Here is a 22,417-nt window from a genome sequence, read left to right as displayed (position 1 = left end):
AGCAGAAGATTCAGTGGCTGCACAAAAAGACAGAAGGAGTTCACAGGGTAGAGAAAACAAGAGATATAGAAATGGGGACCATGAAGAAGGATGAGGAAGATGGAGATTAAGAGGGAGATGGGGAAGTGAGAGGGAGAGGGGTGGAAAAGTAGAAAACAGGGGTGTTGGGGGGAGGAAGAGTGGTGGGAGAAGGCAGTATAAGATTTGGAAGGGGGAGGAAAGACATAGAGAGATGAGAGGAAGGAAATGAAGTGGGAAACAGGTTAGGGGAGATTTAGGCCAGGGGGATTGTGAGAGCGAAAGATATACTGGAGAGAGAATTTCCACCTGTGCAGTTGAGAGAAACTTGTGCTGGAAAGGAGTATCCAAATGGACTAGATGTTGAAGCAGCTGTTAAGTCATTTGTATTGTAGTGAGCAGCGTGTTCGATACCTGGGTGGTCAAGTTTGCAGTTGGTCTCAGTTCGGCAGTTTGGCTACTTGCTCACACAGAATGCTATACATAAAACGAGTATAGCTCTACAAAGTATATTCAAAGTGTAGCTCAGTGGCTAAGTGTCACACTACACATCCATAGGTCCAGAGTTCAACTCTCAGTCAGTTCTTGGGTTTTTCCATTAGAAATTTGTTTATTTCATCCATGGTAACATCTATTAGTAACATCTATTATATATGTGAAAAATTGTAAGTGTTACCACAGTTTGGATCCTGTATTAACCTGTAAGTACCCTTATAACTGAATGCATATGTCACTTTCATACGATAGGGGGATGACTCTTGTATGACCATGCCTAGAAAAGTGCTATAGTGTTCAAACCAACCTTCAGACTGAGAACATCTTTACAACAGTTGGTGGAGGTGGGTAAAAATAAACTTGTATTTTGGGTTCTGTTTGAGATGTGACACTACTGCTTCTTTGTCTAACTTGCTAAATATGTATATATTCTTTCACTTTTCAGATGGTATTTGTTCTTTCAGCGATCATTGCTACTATAGCTGCTCCACGGGCACTAATACTAGTCTTAAAATGGACGTACTTAAAGAGGTGAGGTTTATTTGCTGCCACATAAAATCTCTGGCTGACCCATCACACAAGAACAGATAGCTGCCCCATTTATTCCCAAGCAACCATTAGTTTGTTCTTATTCTCCGAGTCAGTCGACATCATTTTCTTACATCTTAACTAGTCACTATATCCATTGATGACGACACTATATTTCCGGACCCTCCCAAATAACGAAGTGGACTATGCTTACTGTTCTGCCAAGCTCACTATGTCTGGGGAGCAGGAGTGGGGAGGGCACCAGGGGGAGGTGGGGACTGGTTGGTAAAGTGAACTTATAATTCGGTGCCTATGGACTAGCATAATTATTGTCAAGTAAACTAACTATTCCAGTGGTATGAATCTCATCTTTTTTTTCATGTAGGTCAGGATATTAGTCACTGAATTCCAAGACTGCCAATAATGTTTTAATTTTATTACAATAATGATGGAAGCTCAAGAAATGAATATCTGTGCTGTCATAGGACTCAAACTCAGGTCTCCTTGCTTACTAGGCAGAAATGTTGACCATTACACCACTGCAGCACTATGGTCAACATTGCTGAACGGACTACCCAAGTGCCATCCCCAACAAAAACTTCAGCTTATTTTCCCCCTCAACTGTCACTATTTCGAGGGCTCTCTGACGTTGGAACAGCACCCTAGTGTTGGACGTAATGGGGGAGTCCTGTACATGCGGTGATCTTATAGATCTTATATTTTCCCCAAGTGTCTTGAAGTTTGGGTTGAGGAGGGCACTCAACTTGGGTAGTTCATGCAGCAATGTTGAGCATACTGCTGCAGTTGTATAATGGTCAGTATTTCTGCCCAGTAACCAACGAGGCCTGGTTTCAAGTTGCGGCTACAGCACAAATTTTAATTCATTTCTTCAGCTTCCATCATTATCGTAGATAAAGATGAGACTTAAATGTCTCGGGGAAAATATAATTATAAGATTTTAATTTTATGTTTAAATTTTTTTGCGCAATTTTACATTTGCTATCACAATTCTTGACAAAAAGGAGTCTTAACAATAGATGGACAGACTGACAATTGGAGGAGGGAATTATTTTTTTGTATAGTTAAAAATTAACTTTTTTTTTATTTTTTCCTTTACTTGTACTTTCTAACCTTGGTTCCTGCCACATTTATTGAGTCTAGGTCAACAGGAAGTACCCCATACATTTTGATGAGTGAGTTTGCATGTATCAAAACATGCGACATAAATGGCCATATCTTTTGATAGTGTTGACCTAGAAACTTCCAGTTTTTTACGTTGCCAAGGGACCAAAGACCTTAGTATGTGATATAAATTTCAACTGAATACATCTACCTGTTCATGGGGAAAAGGGGTCTTAACAGACAGACACACACAGAAGAATTACACACACACACACACACACACACACACACACACACACACATACACACACACACACACACACACTGATGGAAAATAAATAGCAACATCAAGAAGGAGTTCTGCAACATAAACGAAAGTTTGTAGACATCTTTCACAATCTGAAAGATGACCCCTATTCAAATTTTGCGGCTCTTATATAAGAATAGCACTAGTTGCACCACTATGAGGATGCAAATCAGGTTTGCTTCAAATACACGCCGTAATGGTCGAGAGTGTTAGTTACCTGTGAGATTGAACATGGTGAGTTGGTGTTAGTCAAGAATGTCTTTAAAGGCAACAAAGGTGGCATTATCAACATTCAACCGAGTTTGAACAAGGTCATGAATAGTGCTATGAGAAGGCCAATGTTCCTTCTGTGATACTGCAGAAAGACTTGGCAGGAATGTAGCCAATGAACATGACTGTTTGCAGCAGTGGTCACAAGAATACTGGGCTCCAGAAGGCCATGTGGCACTACCAAGAGGGAAGATCATAGTGTTTGTATATCGCTCTGGTGCATCATACTGCATCTGCAATGGAAATTTGATCAGCAGTTGGCACCATAGTGACACAACACTCTGTTACAAATTGGTTACTTCAAGAACAGCTCTGAGCCAAGATGCCCTGAGCATGAATTTCACTGACCCCAAACCACCACCATTAGTGACTTCAGTGGTGTCAAGCAAGAGCTCATTGGAGGGCAGGAAGGAGTTCCGTTGTGTTTTCTGAAGAAAGCTGGTTCTGCCTTGGTGCCAATAATGGCTTTGTTTTGGTTAAGAAGAGGTCAGTTAAAGCCCTGAAACCAACCTGTCTGTGTGCTACACGCACTGGGACCTACATCTGGACCTAGGTCTGGGATGCAATTTCGTATGACAGCAAGAACATTCTCGAGATTATCCAGAGCACCCTGACTGCAAATCTGAATGTCAATCTGGTGATTCGAACTGTTGTACTGCCATTTATGAAGAGCATTCCAAGGAGTGTTTTCCAACAGGATAACACTCACCCACATCAAGTTGATGTAATCCAACATGCTCTACATAGTATTGATATGCTGCCTTGGCCTGCTCGATAATCAGATCTGTCTCCAATTGAGCACATGTGGTCAGCAACAACTGGAATTATACCCTTCCTGTATTGACCGTCCAAGTGCAATAGTTACGGAACTCCATCCCACAAACTGACATCTGGCACCTGTACAAAATAATGCATGCATGTTTGCTCTGCTGCATTCAACATTTTGACAGTTGCACTGGTTATTAATGTACCAACATTTCACATATACTATGGTTTATCTCGTGCTTACATTAACTCGTATTCTAGCAATGTTAATTACTTAAATATGTTATCTGGACAAGCGAATTCCCAAAATTTCATTACTATACATTAATTATTTTTTGCTGATGTATTTTTTTCCATCAGTGTATATCAAGTAATGTAAATACAAATTAACAATTTTCAGATTTCAGCCTTTACTTGTACTGTGAAACCTCGTTTATTGCCAAATTTTATTATTGTATGTCAATAGGTTTTGATGAGGGAGTTTGCAAGCATCAACATATGTGACATAAATGTCCGTATTTTTTGTTTGCATTGATTTAGCAGTCTAATTTTTTTACACCACCAAGGGACCTTAGACCTTAGTATGTGACATAAATTTCAGCTTGATATGTCTATACGTTTCTAAGAGAAAGCAGACTTAACAGTCGGTCGGTCGGACAGATGGATGGACAACAAAGCGATCCCGTAAGGGTTCCATTTTTACTAATTGAAGTACAGAACCTTAAAAAGATTATTAACCGTGAAGCACAGATTAAATAAGGTACTAGTTTCATTGGTTATTAATTTTCTAACAGCAAATGCACCTGTATTTCAGATCCAAGTGTATTGGTTGTTAGTATCGCGGCAACAAAATTTTTCCATTAAGTTCACTTAAAACTGTGTTTCATTTGCTTCACAGATGAAGTCAGATAATATGGATACCCCTGTACTATTGCTACAAACATAGTAGTAATTTTACAAAGGCACTGAGCCTATGGAGGAATGAGTAGAGTATCTTGCACAACCATCTATTTCTTCTTCCCTTCCCATGTCGTTCTGACGAGAGAAATTAAATTTACTTTTCTTGAAACTGTTGGATATTTTGTGGGATCGTCTGTTTTCACTTCTTTCAAGACTGCCTGTGTATAAATATCTGTCACTCCAGCTCCAGTTATCAGAGGGATTTCATACTTTATGATGTGGCATCTTTGCACCTTCTTCTACATATTTTAAGTTAGTCTCCTACACAGTTGCAGGCCATAGTTGATATATTCTCGTCTTCCAACTGCAGTGACCAAAGAAGCATCCATAGTATCCCACAGACTTCCAACATATTCTCTTAAGTGTTTTTAGGACAGAATCATCTGAAAGACGGAGCTGCAGAATAAATTTAATTATGTTCAGTTTCAAGAGTTTCCATTTGATCTTCTAACATGAGCAACATATCTGCTGCTATTCCATTTGTCTATTACTTTTGTTGTATGAGTAAGAGAAATTCATCTTTTTATTGATGAGGCTTCTGATGTTTCATTGGCAAGCATTAAATGCATTTTCTTTAAAATTCGTGGCTTGGTTCAAGTTGAGATATTCTGTTTTGCTAGTAGTTGTTTCGATGAATATAAAAGGAAATGAATTTAGGGCCTTCGAACACGAGAAGTCATATTAACAAAAATAAATTCCTCATATTCACACAGGAAAAAAAAAGAATCAATGGAACATCAGTGTATATGTTGTACTACAAGGTCATGTGGAAATTTCTGAAATACAACATATTCATCTTGATGACTACATCAGCATATCGTGCTACTGTAGAAACTGTAAGACAAAAGGGAGAGTGGCTATAATGCAAGAAATGGAGTTATGTCCCAGACCCTTCAGATTACTGCGTATCATGGTGAGCAGCTGTTCGAAATCTGTGCCATAAAAGAGCATTAGAAAAAGGCACAAGAAGCTTCATAAAGCGGCAAGAGATAGTTGCAATAAAGTATAGAGATTTAAGTGGAAAATCAATGTTAGGGAAAGTTGAGTGTTGATATTCTGCCAAGTAGAATTGATCGAGCATGCCTAGAGATATATGTAGCTTTGGATGATGTCCCACAGTATAACGTCCTAAGAGGATTGAAGGACATAGTGCAATAGGCACAGACGGGTGATTTATAGTTAAACGGTGGTCATTGATACATTTCATCACGATGACTGAAAATTAACAATAAAATACAATGATCAGTTACACAAAGAACACTGAAGAAATGTACTGTACCACAAAAACATAAACAATGGCCCATTCATGATATGTAGAGAGAAATTCCGGGACGAACAGCAACGAGAAACTGATAAAGCAATGAGAAACTGATAAAGCAGACGGTGTAGATGACAAATTAATGCTTTCTTAAACACATTCTTACACTTTCAGTCTTGCTTTCCCAAAAAACAAACAAAGGGCAATTGACAAGCAACTCTACTTAATACCTAATTCAAAGGACAAATCTCAATCAAGATTTGAAACTTAGTTACCACGTGAGTCGTAAAACCCTTCCGTCTGGAAAAAAGGATATATTGCCATTGCATAAGAAGATATTAACTAATTATCTTCCTTTATTTCCTTGTAACAACAATTACAAATCTTTTCATAAAGCATTTGGTAGTATTAACCATCCAGTGTCTAAATGCATATGCTACATGAGGTGGCATTAAGGTTTCTGTTATGTTGTCAACATTAGTATATGCTTAAAAACAAAAGATGATGTAACTTATCAAACAAAAGCATTGGCATGTTGACAGACACACAAACAAACACAAAATTCAAGCTTTCGCAACCAACGGTTGCTTCATCAGGAAAGAGGGAATGAGAGGGAAAGACGAAAGGATGTGGGTTTTAAGGGAGAGGGTAAGGAGTCATTCCAATCCCGGGAGTGGAAAGACTTACCTTAGGGGGAAAAAAGGACACGTATACACTCGCACACATATTTCATGTCTGCTTGTGTCTGTATATGTGCGGATGGATATGTGTGTGTGTGTGCGCAAGTGTATACCTGTCCTTTTTTTTTCCCTAAGGTAAGTCTTTCCGCTCCCGGGATTGGAATGACCCCTTACCCTCTCCCTTAAAGTCCACATTCTTTCGTCTTTCCCTCTCCTTCCCTCTTTCCTGATGAAGCAACCGCCGGTTGCGAAAGCTTGAATTTTGTGTGTGTGTTTGTGTTTGTTTGTGTGTCTATCAACATGCCAACACTTTCGTTTGGTAAGTTACATCATCTTTGACTTTAGATATATTTTTCCCACGTGGAATGTTTCCCTCTATTATATTAGTATATACTTATATTGACAATGCAACAGCAACCTCGTGTCATTTACAGCATGTGCATTTAGACAGATTGTTTAGTTAGCCAGTAGTTGTCAGACTTAGTATAGTGTTAGTATACTGTTAATACAATGTACAGATTAGGTATGTATGACTTGGTTGCTTTTGTTAATCATTATGCATGTGACAGCATGCATACCTAATATGTTCCTGCCGCGCATAGAATTGGGATTTTTCCGGAGTTAACATTTCAGGTTCTATTGGTGATAAAAAGGTAGGGTCAAGTGTTTTCTATAGTCCTCGGGCTTGGGACCATTTGAATACCCAACAGAGCGATCATCTTGGAGTCACTATCCTGCATTACAGGATCAAAGTACGAATGTTACACATTTCCTCCAGCTTAAGCAAATTGAGCAAATAGGTTGATTCTTTTTTCTTCTGGTGTGGTCTATGGTGGGCTTGATGGAACTTAAGGAAGCACCATTAATTCATAGATGGTTTCTAAGAAAACTGAAAAAAAAAAAAGATTTTTTTAAACTACAGTTTCATTCCAAAACAGGTATGCACAGCATATGGGCAAATTTTAAACAATATATTCCTAAGAGCCTGATCTCGCAAAACCTGGGGGAGGGGGGGGATCTTGATACCTTCATTAGTTTCCAAGATATAGACATTCAAAGTTACCCTATTTCTACATACAAAATCTGATGAGGCAAAATCTAAATAATAAATAACATTGCAAATTGCTCAAATTTTAGTGGTATATTCTCTAGGCACTTATCTAGAGGAGCCACCTCCTTTTTTTTCAAAAATCTTTATCTGTTATTGAGGAACACCTGAAAAACATGTTTTTTTTTTTTTTTTTGCACAAAAACCCAGATGTGAATTCCAAGATGGATATGCTCAGTAAATGGCTGTGATTTTTAGGATGTATTCCTAAGATTCTGGTCTCGAACAAACTCAAAAATTTTCTTCATATCTTTATCCATTACTGAGATACACGGGTTAAAAGTTACCCAATTGTACACATTAAATACACACGTAAAATCCAGTGGGAGGCAAAAATGTAGTTTATAAAAAAAATGTAGCACCGAGAAATATGCTGTTAAGTGTCTCCGTTATTACCTGGAAACTGCATGTTGAAGCACATGCCAAATATTTTTGTGTGTACCATGCGGTCTGAGATGTAAAATTAGTTTTGCATTATTTTAGCACCTTTAAAATTTTCCCAAAAAATTTTGGCATTTCAACATATTTGCACTTTTTCTGCCGAAAGAGTAGAAGACAGTGGAATTGGCAAAGAGATGGAAAAGTAACAAACACTGGAAGATAGTAAACAGTGGTTGTGTTAAAGAAAGAGCAAACGAGATAGACACTGAGACAGTAGAACGTAGCTGACAGTGACAGAATGGCGCTACGAAAAAAATGAAGGAGACAGTGGCGGTGGGAGGGAGGAGAGAAGAGGAGGTGGAAGTAGGTGAGAGCCAGTGATAATGAGAGATTGAGTATATGACAATGAGGAAGAGAGAGATAGTGACAATGAGTAGAGACAGCAGCAATAGGAAGAGAGGAATGAAATATTAGCAGTAAAAGACAGTGACAGTGAGAGGAGACTGTAGTAGCAGGGCAGTATGAAGGGAACTGTGGCTGTGACACAGGAGACAATGACTGAAAGGCACAAAGAGATAATGACATTGAATTGGGGGAGAATGAGAAAGAGCGATTGGAAGAGAATGGGTATGAGGTACTTACAGTAATGGACTAGTGGGTGTGAGCAAGTTACAATTAATGGAGCCTGTGGGATTTCGAGGTGAGTTGCATGTTGAAGAAAGCACAAAAATTTTAAACGGTTCTGAGGAAGGCAGAATGAGGCAGCTGGTACCACACTTTTCAATCAGAGCCTTTGAAATAAACAGGAACATATTCGCATTTTTTGTGCTCCGATAGGAGCATTTTTCCAATTGTTTATATATGCTTTGACAATTCTGAAGGTACTCCTGGTGCATGGATTCTACAGTCAGTGATGGAATGAATGACTGAATGAAAAAACGCAACTACACATGCAAAACAGAAATAGGGCTCTGCTGTAGTGAACAACAACCCAAGCTACTCTTGAACATTAGATGACAGCTGTGTTTACACATAGCCAGCCAGCCATGGCCCTGCGAAATCTCCATGAATCTCTGATTTAGGTGTGATGTTGCTTCTACTCAATCCATATCATTTTTAACTTAACAATGCAAATCGTCAGTCAGGTTGTCTTCTGATCCTCTTGCTAGGAGCTCTTTCATCATCATAATCATCATCATCATCTGCACGTTATGGTTTTCTCATTGTTGTGTACAAACAGAGAAAAGCATTTGCTGTCAAGTCAAACATGAAAAAGAAAAAGATTCTATATAAAGGGCGAAGTTTAATTACATAAACAAAGTAGGTGCCGAGGAGAAGGGGAAGTGTCTATTCCAGATACTTTGTAACATTCATAGCCCCAACTAATTTACATGATTGTAAAACATCATGAATGAAACATTACGAGGATGCAAAGTTTAGCACACTCATTCTAGCCCAGCTACAACATCCCTCAGCAGGCAGAATAAAACTCAGTGTTGCTCATTCACATTCATTCCAATACACCTGCAAAATCTAACAACTGTTGTAGGCAAATCAGAGAAAACACACACACACACACACACACACACACACACACACACACACACACACAAAGAGAGAGGGAGAAAGAGAAAGGAAGGGGGGGGGGGGGGGAGGGAATACGAGACAAATACTACAGAATTCAATTTTCCCCTGTTTATAACTGCAACTCAGCTGACTTATTTTGGAAATGCTTTATTACCTGGCACTATCACACACTATTTCAATAATAAATTGCTAGTTTAGGCTGGTACCAGCAATCATCGGATCTTCAGGCCAAGTAAGCTTTGAAGTTAAAAGTGAAGCAATGCAGATTACGTTAAAATTAAAAGATGGAAAATTGAGTGATGGCATACCATATGATAAGATACAGTAGTTTGCTCCAGTCACTGAGAAAACCATGCTGCCACTGAATATAAGACAGGGGCATCATGCATATAAAGAATAATCCCCTGCTGGGCATATAACTAAGAATTCATGGGCTATTCCACACACACACACACACACACACACACACACTGACATATTTAAGTGCGCACGCACACACACAGACACACACACATACACCTGAGGTGACAAAAGTTATGGGATACCTCCTAATAAGGTGTCGCACCTCCTTTTGAATGGTATGCAGCAGCAACTCAACTTTCAGAAATATTGAGCAATGCTGTTTCTTTAGCCATCCATAACTGTGGAAGTGTTGCAGGTGCAGGATTTTGTCCACGAACTGTCCTCCTGATTATGTCCCATAAATGTTTGGTAGGATTCGCATTGGGTGATCTGGGTGGCTAAAGAATTAGTTCGAATTGTCCAGAATGTTGTACAATTGACAACAACTGTCACCTGTTAACATGGCACACTGTCATTCACAAAAGTTCCATCATTGTTTGGAAACAGGGTCTCCAAGTAGTCAAAAATAACAATTTCCAGACAATGGGTGGTTCAGTTAGACCAGAGGAACCAGTCCATTCAATGCAAAAACAGTCCATGCCATTATAGAGCCAGCACCAGCTTGCACAGTGCCTTGTTGACAACTTGGGTTCAAGGCTTTGTGGGATCTGTGCTATGCTCAAACCCTACCATCTGCTCTTACCAACTGCAATCACGACTCATCTGACTAGGCCACAGTTTCCCGGTCGTCTAGGTACCACTGATACAGTCACAAGTCCAGGAGAGGTGCCTCAGGCACAGTCATACTGTTACTAAAGGCACTCATGTCAGTCGTCTGTCGCCACAGCCCATTAACACCACATTTACCCACACTGTCCTAATGGATACATTCATTGTACATCACATATTGATTTCTGCAGTTATTTTACAGAGAGTTGCGCATCTGTTAGCACTGACAACTCTACACAAACACCACTGCTCTCAGTCACTAAGTGAACGTGTTGTCCGTGGTGAGGGGTAATGCCTGAAATTTGATATTCTTGGCACTCTCTTGACACTGTGGATTTCGAAATACTTAATTCCCAAATGGTTTCGGAAATGGAATGTCATATGCATCTAGCTCCGACTGCAATTCCATGTTAAAAGTCTGTTAATTTCCATCATGCAGTCATAATCACATCAGAAACCTTTTTACATGAATCACCTGAGTACAAATGACAGCTCCACCTATGCACTGTCCTTTTATATCTTGTGTATGTGGTAGTACCGCCATCTGTATATGTGCATATTACTATTCTGTGACTTTTGCCACCTCAGTGTATATTAAGAAAATAATAAAAAAGAAATACTTTTAACAAACCTCTGGAGATATGTAGTTTGGTGTACCACACATAGTCATGTGCTTCTCATCTGGACGTGTCAGCTGTGTAGCTAGGCCAAAGTCAGCAATTTTCTGGAAAAAAAATTTCTTCATTTATGAACAAATACAACAAATATAATGCACATTGCACAACTGAAGATATAAATATTACTTACAACATGCATGTCAGCATTGAGGAGCAAGTTTGCCAGTGACATGTCTCGGTGTAGAATTCCAAAAGAGTGGAGGTATAAAAGGCCCTCCACAACCTGGCGTATGATGTAGGCAGCTGTGACAAATAATGTATCTGTCAAATGGCTGTGCATTAAATGCAGGAAGACTAGGCTCATTTATTCACAGTGTCATTGTTATGTTCATTTGCAGGAATCTAATATTTGCTACAACTGAGGACACATTTATTGCTCTCACAGCAACGATAAAGATAAAATTAAATTTTAAAAATACAAAAAAAATTTAAAAATAAAAATCATTACTTCTAAAAGTCTCTTGTCTACAATATAGCGGATAATTATGAATTTTCTTACAACCATTCATAGCTGGAATTTCATTTCACCACAAAGTAAATACTTAAATCTGTTCTTGCTCTATGGTGGACAGGTTCTTGTAAGTACCCTTGTCCGCTCAGTAAATTAGTTATACTTGTAAAATGAACATTTCATAACAAAACATTTGCATTATATGAAGATGGTGTTGCCAACATCAGCACACTGCACCACCATTGCTGTAAGTAAAATTGAACTGCAGAGAATAGTATTAAGTCGTCGTTATGAAGGAACTTTGACGAATTATTTGATGACAGTGTACTACCCCCTTTTGCGCCATGTCAAAGACCATTGTCAAAGAAAATTTGATAGTATAATACTGGCCTAAGCTGCATCTATTAACACAGCACCAACTACAAAATCACTTTGTTGCGAGCATCCGAATCCAACTAACACTTAATTTTTAATGTGACAAACTTGAGATTGTTTTACAAATTCACAGATATGCAACAACAGTATTAACTGCATTAATAGAGTCATCACAAAAACCAGATGTTACACGGAGACTGTGCAGTATTGGAAAGCACAGTATAACATATGAAGCTTACTATTATGGCAGTGGTGATAGCTGTAGGGAAGGTTGGTAGTAGGTGTAGCATCCACTTGTTTTCCTGAAATTACACAGCTTCTGCCAAACTAGGGCACAACTGGACAAGAATTGTTGCATGCCACTCGGGAATCCCAAAACACATCACACCTCATACTGTATACGCAATAGTACCGTATTACTGTATTTTTAATTCTTTTGAGAACTCGTAACATGAGTGGAAGAAAAAAGAAAATCATTACTATCGCTGAAAAGCTACAAATTTTGAGAGTTGTGATGGAAAACAGTAACTGAAAGCGAGTGGATATTGCCAAGGAATTAGGAATTTCTGTGTCTACTTTAAATTCTATAATAGTAAAGGCAAATGAAATTGCATGTGTGTTCGGAATTTCTACTAGTAAGTGGACACACATTCAGGGCGGTAAATATGAAGACATGGGAGACTGTTTGATGCATTGGTTAAGGCAACATAGGACAAATGACATACCTATTAGTGGCCCAATGCTTTGTGAAAAAGCAAATGAATTTGAAATTCGACTTGGTGTGGAAAATTTCAGTGCTTCATCAGGTTGGCTGCACAAATTTAAGGTAAGACACGGCATCAGAATGTATGTGGCAAAAGCAAAAGTGTCAATCCCGAGACAGTGTGAGATTGGAAGGAAACCAGTTTGAAAGAACTGACACCCCAATATGCCCTTAAAAACATTTTCAGTGCGGATGAGACGGGATTGTTTTACAATGTAATGCCTGACTGCACAATGGCATTCAAAGGCGAGAACAGCCACGGAGGAAAACAAAGTAAACAACGTGTAACAGTGCTGTTATGTGCTAACAGTGATGAGAGTGAGAAGCTCTCCACACGTACGATCAGGAAATATGCCAAGATCCATTGTTTTAAGAACATTGTCAAGCTTCCCACAAAATTCACTAGTAACAAGAAATCATGGATTATGACACAAGTTTTCAAAAGCTGGCTTCGAAGAGTCAATGCGAAAATGGTGCAGCAGGTCGGAAGATTTTATTGTTCACAGAGAGATGTGCAGCACATCCTCCCCTTACTTCCTATTTGAGAAATACGACAGCGGAAGTCTTTCCAGCGAATTGCATGCATGAGCTCCAGCCACTTGACCTCGGAGTAATACAAAATTACAAGTTGCATTATTGCAAAATGCTCATGCAGCATGCCATCAGGTGTGTAAACATCATAAAAAAAGGAACAAATGAAAATAAACATTTTACAGGTAAGACTTTTATTTGGCATTTATTTCATGTTGTGCTACCAGCGCCAAAGAACACTTCGAGAAATTATTAATGAGTTTGTTTCTTCTGACAGCTTCATGGCACAGAGTTTCTGACGACACCATTCGGAACTGTTTCCGAAAAGCCAGATTTGGAAATGAAGTCCATGATCATGGTGGAAATGATCATACTGACGATATTTCACCTAATGATGAAAAATGGAATTGACTTGAAGAGTAGGCATCATTTGAGGATTATGTGAACGTTGATGAAAACCTCGTCACTACAGAACCCATGACTATCGCTGAGATAGTTCAATGTGCATCACAGGACCAGGACAAGGAGGAAACTGGCGATGAGGATGATACAGAAGAGCCTCAGTATTTCTCTGCGACATTTAACAATGCAGTAAATGCATTAGAAATAATTAAACAATTTGTCATGTGCAACAATATTTCTGATGAAATAATGACAGAGTTATACCACTTTCAGGGTACAGTGTGCGCTATTGCCGTGTCAAAGGCAAAAACAAGTGAAAATTACAGACTTTTTTTTGCACAGAGGTTTATATCTTTCTTTATATCTTTGTTAAGCATGGTACCTAGTAAGCCTATATAATGTTCTGTAGAATGTAACTTTTTATTTACTGGATTTTTCATTTGTGTTTACTAATTAATTTGATAGTATTGTGCTATATTTCATATATACATTTTCACACTTATAAGTTTTTTTTCTGTAGTCCATTGGAAAACCTATAAACAAAGTTTTACTATATAAGATGACCTCATATTTCTTTACACAACAAATGTAGGTAAAAACTCATCTTATGATCAGGTAAATACAGTATATTGTGTTTGAACTTTACAAATTACCCCAAAGAAAATGATCTACTAACACACAGCCAGCACAGGTTCAAAAAAATATCATTCGTGTGAAACACAGCTGGCTCTTTAATCACATGAAATAATGAGTGCTATAAACAGGCAATCTCAAACTTATTCTACATTACTAGATTTCCAGAAGGTTTTAATAGTTTTCCTCCAATCAAATTGCATGCCTATGGAGTGTTGTCACAACTGTGCGATTGGATTCATGATTTCCTTCCAGAAGGGCCACAGTTTTCATTGACTGAAGGAAAATTATTGAATAAAACAGAAGATTTATTGTCTGGTGAAGTCACCAGAAGCTCAAAACCAACTGTAAAATGATTTAGACACAATGTCCGTATGTGCATAGCGCAAAAAGCAGCAATTGAGGCTAAACAATAAAATGTATGAAGTGGTCCACACGAGTACTAAAAGGAATCCATTAAAATTTGGTTATAAGATAAATTGTACAAATCTACTAAAGGTTATCAATTCAACTAAATACCTAGGAATTATAATTACAGACAACTTAAACTGGAACCATAACATAGAAAACATGGGGGAGGCAAACCAAAGACTGTGTTTCACTGGCAGAACACTTACAAGCTGCAACAGCTATAATACAGAAACTCAACACATCACCTGTCTCTCTTCTTCTGAATTACTGTTGCACAGTATGGGATCCTTACTGGAGAGGATTGATGAATGACATAGAAAAAGTTCAAGGAAGGGCAGCTGGTTTTGTACTATTGTGAAACGGGAGAACATGTCATGGGTATGCAATCCGGGGTGGCAGTTATTAAAACAAAGGCATTTTTTGTGGCAGCAAGATCTTTCCACGAAATTTCAATCACCAACTTCCTCCTCCAAGTGTGAAAATATTTTGTTGATACCCACATACATACGAGGAAATGTTCATAATAACAAAATAAGTGAAATCAGGCCTTTAATGTTCATCTTTCCCACATGCTATCCGAGAGTGGAACAGTTAAGAAAGTCTAAAGGAGGTTCGATTAACCCTCTGCCAAGCATTTAAGTGCGAATTGCAGAGTAGTTGTTGTTGTCTTCAGTCCTGAGACTGGTTTGATGCAGAGTAGTCATGCAGAAGTAGACATAGTTTGTCGGCCTTAGATGCAGGCAATAAGGGCATGGGTTCTAGATATCTGCCACACAGCAAAAGCAAATGGAAACATTTAAACTCCCGCTGGATAATATCATCAATATCTATATTCTGGCCTACTATGCAAGTTAACAAGCAGCAGGCATTTTGTTTATCGTTACTGTCAGACATTTATAAATTGGTTTACAAGTCTTCAGTTTTCTTTCTGGTTGTGAATTTGTTTACAAGTTCTACTATTATTTCAGTTCCTCACAGCAACCTTGCACGAACTGATCTCAATGATGGTCACAGATTAGCTGCACACTATGCCTTCCTACTCTGCATTTGTTACAGAATCAATGGTGCTGACTGTAACACCGGCTTCAGCACACATAATACTGCGCAATAACTACTCAAATCACTGAGGCTCCATCAAGCAATATTCCATAGGTAATTTGGTCTCAAAGACATTTATAAAAGTCATGTAGACATGGTGGGACAATATTCTTTACTGTGATATGAACATTTTATACAGAAAATTGAGGATTTTTTTGCAATGTGGTGACACACGTGTCTGCATCAAAATTATGGAGGATTTTTCAGATATTGGTCTGGGAGACATAATGGCAATGAAGTTTTCCTTGTGCACTACCTGCAGGTAGTAAGCTACTTTAAGTTAAAAGTTATATGTTGTTCTGAGAATCTAGTCCTTCCTCATCCCCGTACACATACAGTGAAGGATTTCATTCTCCAGATGTTAAGAAGCTTTTTAAACTGCTAATCACAGTGGATCTTATTGTGTGTGGCAGAGGGTACTTTCTGGTACCACTATTTTGACCCCCATCCATTTCATGTTGCACTCATAAATGGCGCAGGGCTAGAATGATTGTTAATAAAGATCCATATGACATTTAATTTCTCTGATTTTCCCATCATGGCATTTTGCGAGACATGTAGAAGAAAGTAATACGTTGCCCAACTCTTTTGTAATATACTCTCAAAACTTCAACAGTATACCTATCTGTGATACACAATGTCTCTCTCTCTTTCTCTCTCTCTCTCTCTCTCTCTCTCTCTCTCTCTCTCTCTCTCTCTCTCTCTCGTAGCACCTACCACTGGAGTTTGTTAGACATCTCCTTAACATTCTCACGCTGAATAAATGGCCCTGTGACAAAAAACACTGCACTTGGTAACAAGAAAATATACCACCACAGTTGTATCTTGAGAATGTCTTTATTGTCTCACAAGACTAGTTTCAGTGGCACATTACCACCATCCTCAGGTCCCACCATTGCCAAAACAGTATTAGAATTCCTTGGTGCATTTATTGTGAAGTCCTTGTTACTAGTACACATGGGCTAGCTCTCCTCAGGAGTCTCTCCTCGACACCGTGCTGTCTCCAATCATCTTTGGTAGAGCTTTTCTATACATTCTATTAACCCTGCTTGTTAAGCATCCCAGATTAATGAACATTACTCAAGAACTGGTTGATGAGTATTTTGTAAGCCATTCGTTTGTGGCTGAGCTACATTCCCTGATGAGTTTCTCTCTATGAATCACAGTCCAACATCTGCTCTTCCAACTATCTGATATATGTGGTCATTCCACTTTAGATTGCTCCAGATGGTTACTCCGCTTGACAGCCAAAACCATTTCATCCAAGCTCTGTTTTACACATGTGATGCAATAGTCTCTGTTTATTTAAACTACTATGCAGGGACCCTCTGCTAGGTACATACCTGTCAAGTGCAACTATTGTTTTAAGCTTGTGTTATAGTTCTTCAACATTCTCGTGTTCAGAGAAAATGTCTCGAGCTCCTCATTCAAATATGGTGCTACAGCGTCTTCATCTAGTTTGCTGAACACATAAATTTTTCAGTTTGTTTCAGTTGCCCTTTATACTTTGGTAATCATAGGTATTACAACTACCTCGAGGTCACTTATACCAGTTTCAACGTGGACATTCTCAAAGAGATTAAGTAGGTTGTTGCCATTAGATCCACTATATTTCCATCACAAGTGGGTTTTCGAAACATCAGAGCTACGTAATTTCAGAGAAGGCATTTAGTAAAGTTTCACAGGATGTCTTGTCATGCACAGCATTTGCAAAACTGTAACTATCTGATCAATTGTTGGATGATTAAAGTCACCAACAATACAGTATGACTAAGAAACTTAAGTACTAATGAACTGAGGTTTCTTGTAAAGTTTTCAGTTACATCTCGCGTTGGGTCTTGTGGTCAATAGAAGAATCAAATCATAGTTTTATGCCATCTACGATACTAACAAGGAGAAGTATGCAGCACTAGGACTGACTTTTTGAAACCATCTATGCGGTTGTGTAGGTTAGTATCCTGACTATCACACCTGGTGGCCATTCACCCTGATAGGCATTTGTTTGCGAGATATGATAGGCCCTTGTTTGCGAGATATTGACAAAAATATCAGAATATAGCATGATGCTCAACAGCACTGAAATAGTAATATCATATTGACTGGTTGTGTGGTGTAATGAATAGGGTAAGGCCTTGGCATGCAGAAGGTTGTGGTTTTGGATCTTGTAAGGTACTTTATTTATATTTTTCTTTTAATTTTTTTTATTGTAATTACTTTGATCAATATTTTTATTTGAATAATTGGTTTCGATGCGGTTTTTTAATTCAATTCCTTTCTCACATCATTTAAATCATCATACTAGCTTCTTCATTTGCTCTCATTTTTCATCTTATCATTCTTTTTGTACATGATTTTGATTAACTTTTTGTATTAATTTGAATTTAATTTCTTCTGTTTTTATCATCGTATTTTTTCATGCATGTTGTTGCATTAGTTATTTCTACTGTATTCCTCATTTCTCTTGAATTGTTCAGATTATAATTCCTTCTTTTATTTAAATCTTCATTTTTATTATTTTGTCCATAATACATCAGGAATTTAGACTATGTTTTAAATGTTTGTACAAAAAAAAAATATAAAAAAATTGCACATCTTGTAATGAAAAATACATTTTTGACACTATAGCACAGTCAATATAAATAGATTATTTCATTTTTTTTAACTGATAGATTGACATTTTCAAATATTTAAATATTATAACAGATAAACATAATGAAATTCACATTCACAAACATTCCGTGGAAACAAAATACTATAAGGAAAAAATGAGAACAAATGAAGAAATTCACACAATGATTAAAATGTGACAATGTAATAGAAATAAAAAATTACATTTAAATCATTTAACTGAGTCAAAATAATGATCAAAGTCATTTCAACAAAGGCTTAAAAATAAAACATTAAGGCACCTGACAATATTTTAATCCACAACCTTCAGCATGTGGGCCTTACCCTAGCCATTACACCATGCAAACTAGCCTACAAAATTCTTCTCTATTAAGGCTACCGGGCATCATGTAATATTCTGAATTTTTTTTGCGTCGACTACTCCCAAACAGAGGCACACCTGGGTGAATGGCTGCAGCATGTGATACCTGGGATCTTAAGCCACATCACCATCCATATAGTTTCAAAAAGTTGATCCTGCTGGGGACCTGGGACCTCTCCTTGTGAGTACTGGCCAAATGATATTGCATACATTTTCAACTTCTACCTCGGTAGATTTGAATTACTTGTCTACTGTGACAAACTTCCAATTGCCTACCCTTTCTATACACTAGCCAGTATACCAGTACATGGTATCATGAGCTCCACTGCTTATTAGGAGCACTTCAAACTCTGGCACTTTTGTTGTGAATGCTTCACCACTAACATTTTGGTGCTCTCACCTGTGAAAAGCATTTCTTGAGATCTTATACTGATACTTCTGGATCTCCTACAACTCTTGTTACCTAGACTGTATTGAAAATCTCAAAACATAAAAAACCTTTTGGGCACCACACACACATAATCAGTTGTACAGGTAGCAATCTGTGATACATAGTGCACGTCTGACTGGTTTAGATGGTTCTTACATTCACAGTCATATGATACATCCACAGTCAAGTCTAAGAAGTCACAGCCTAGCTTGTCACAAAACCTTCGAAATCTCTGGTTCAAGCCTTCCACTTGACTCAGAACCAGAGGGATATGATCAGTTCTGGCAACAATGCTGCAATTTCTGAGAGTCACTGAAACTCCGTGAACAAAGTTAGTCTTCTCAACTCCTCTGCCAGCAAATGAAATGATCTATATAAATCCTTGAGCCCAGACAATGGGCATCATTTGTTTCAACATGCTCCGACAGGGAGGGGGTGGGTGAGGGGGATGTAAGCTCAACTCATTATTTGTAGCATCATACCAGAGTCGAACACAGTTCTTTGGTTTGGAGCACAATGGAATATACAAAGCAAGGACTCGTGCAAAAATGTGACAATATCACACACAAATATCTCGACATATACTGTCGGGTGGAGAACTGTAGGGCTCCCCTCAATATGTCACGCACGCACTACACCCAAAAAGCAACTACTAAGATAGCAGAGTGTGTGTGATGTGCACATAGGGATTTTTTAGGTTAAAGGAACCACCCTTCAGATCAGTGATAACTTGGCTGCCTAAATTGAAGACAGAACAACCACATTATTCTCAGAAAATGTTTGTTTTCACAGATCATAACTAGGAAAGGTTAATACGATATAAGTAACCTGAGTTACTAATACCCTGAGCATCCATTGTGGGGTTACTGAACTAGTAATTATTCGAATTATTAAAGATAATAATACCCACACATAATATTAAGAACAGAAATCAAATACTCAAAACAGATTGGAATACATATCACAAGGGTAGTGAGGTTGTTACAAATTCCAAATAAAAAACAATCTAGATGAAGTTAAGCATTAAAGGTGAGTCAAACATGATAATTGCATGCTTTTTATTGACTGCCTGTGTCAGCAGCTGTAGTAGCAAAAACTTTCAGAGAGGAATTGCAGAATATTATGGATAAGTTTTGGGACCACACTAATGTAATAAGGGGATAAGGGGAATCAGGTAGTGGTACCAGGAGTAACCCCTGCCACAAACCATAAAGTGGCTTCTGAAGTATAGCTGTAGATGTTCACACACTTTTTGGCACAATCAATGAAAGATTATGCAGAAACGACACAAAATAAATTATTCGACTCCACAACTTCAAACTGGATGTATCTGGCATTCATGTGAATACACGTGTGAAATGTACATTTTGATTTTTTTTTTAACTTAATTTGTGACACCTTTTACAATAACACGCCAAAGACAAACACCATAGTGTCAGTTAGTTACAGTCAAAATCACAAAAACTGTGGAGCACTTATCTACTGACAGACATGTCACTCGATTTGTGAACGTCAATAACTGACTGACTCCTAAACAACATGAAACAGCTGTTAATACTATGTCAATCACAATTACGTTTGAGGCAGACTTGATAAACTGTGTACAAAAGAGAAACACAAAGCATATGTTAACTTCAAATATGATGCAGCACAGTGTACCAGGGAGAGGGTGGGGGCAGAAACAGAGTAGGAAGGATCCTGTCACCCACATTTTGCATATGAAAACATATGACCTAAAGTACAAAGAATGTTAAGTTCTTGGTGAGCCTATTTTCCATTCTAAACTTTCCAAATTAAATGCAACTGGTAACAAAATTATCTTTGAAGCAGCGTAATATCTACAGGCAATAAAGAAAAGATAGGCAATTTATTGTCAAACTGTGGAAATACAAAACGAGATAGAGCCAATGTTTTTTAACAAGTACGTGCCTCAAAATCTTTCACAGATGCACAGTTGAGGAAAAATACAAATCCACAAAACACAGATTTAAATTTTTTACACAGAAAGTAAAACATATTCCAAAAATATGTCTTCAGAAATATATGTAGCATTGACTTATTCACATACTTTTTTTCTTTTTTGAGTAGTGCACAGGCGTTAAAATTTTAAGCTATCTTCATGTGCTGGAGTATGTGCCGATGACAGTGTCTTTTACATAAAACAATATAAATACTTACCTTCTTTCTCGCTTAATATCTTGGAATTATTCTTGAGATATTTCTGCAATTCTCCATGATGACAAAGCTCAAGCACCAGATAGACACATTTCTCATCTTCAAAATAGGTGTGTAGTTCCAATATAGAAGGATGTTTCAGTTTTGAATGTATGTTTACCTCTTGTTGAACTCTACTTATCATTCCAGCAGCCTTCATCTTCTTTTTATCTATCTGTGGTCAGAAGAACAATCTATTTATACATGTACTACTCAGCTATTGAAAAAGTCTTGTGTTCATAACATATAGAGTAACAGGAGGCATAAGAAGGTGCTGCACTGATGAACTCCATCAGTTACCAACAATAATATAAACAGTGTAGCACACAACAAAAACTCTGGACAGCAAAGAATCTGCAAAATAATTAGTCACATAAAACAAAGATAAAGTTGTACCTTTAAGATGATGCAACCAAGTGCAAAGGGGGAAAGAAAATCCCTTGAGCAATGAAGTCATTAGAGAACAAGCATAAGTTTGGACAGTACATGGCTTGAGGTAGGATATTGGCCATGTCCTTTTCAAAGGACGCATCTGGGAATTTGCCTTTAACAATTTAAGGAAGAGAGGAAGAGAGAGAGAGAGAGAGAGAGAGAGAGAGAGAGAGAGAGAGAGAGAGAAAAAACCCCAACTACAACTCGGTCACTAGATGAAGATTTGAATCTCACTCCTCTCAAATACAAGTTCACCTCACTTACTTGTTACAAGGAATATGTGTGTGTGTGTGTGTGGGGGGGGGGGGGGGGCAGAACAATGAAACGAGTTGTTTTGTGTTTACCCAGATTCAAAAAAATTAAAGCATCTACCATTTCAACAACAGTAGAGTTTACAAAGCTGTTGTATGATATTAGTTAAATAATATACAAATTACACATAGGTAGCAAGTGTGCTTGGT

The 22,417-nt window shown here is 38.0% G+C and overlaps 1 protein-coding gene across 1 annotated transcript in view; it reads right to left on the bottom strand.

Moving 5' to 3' along the window:
• LOC126355013 (serine/threonine-protein kinase PLK4) overlaps positions 1-22,417 on the bottom strand; it is a 237,555-nt gene that overhangs the window by 146,964 nt on the left and 68,174 nt on the right. Inside the window, exons 3-5 of the mRNA XM_050005153.1 lie at positions 21,489-21,699; positions 11,358-11,470; positions 11,182-11,274 (exon numbers count right to left, since the gene is read on the bottom strand). Coding sequence (XP_049861110.1) covers positions 11,182-11,274; positions 11,358-11,470; positions 21,489-21,699 — 417 coding nt within the window. The remainder of the gene's footprint in view (positions 1-11,181; positions 11,275-11,357; positions 11,471-21,488; positions 21,700-22,417) is intronic.

The sequence above is a fragment of the Schistocerca gregaria genome, chromosome 3 (assembly GCF_023897955.1).
Source record: "Schistocerca gregaria isolate iqSchGreg1 chromosome 3, iqSchGreg1.2, whole genome shotgun sequence".
NCBI lineage: Eukaryota > Metazoa > Arthropoda > Insecta > Orthoptera > Acrididae > Schistocerca > Schistocerca gregaria.
The sequence above is the reverse complement of the archived record's forward strand: the minus strand, read 5'-3'. Positions and strand labels throughout refer to the sequence as shown.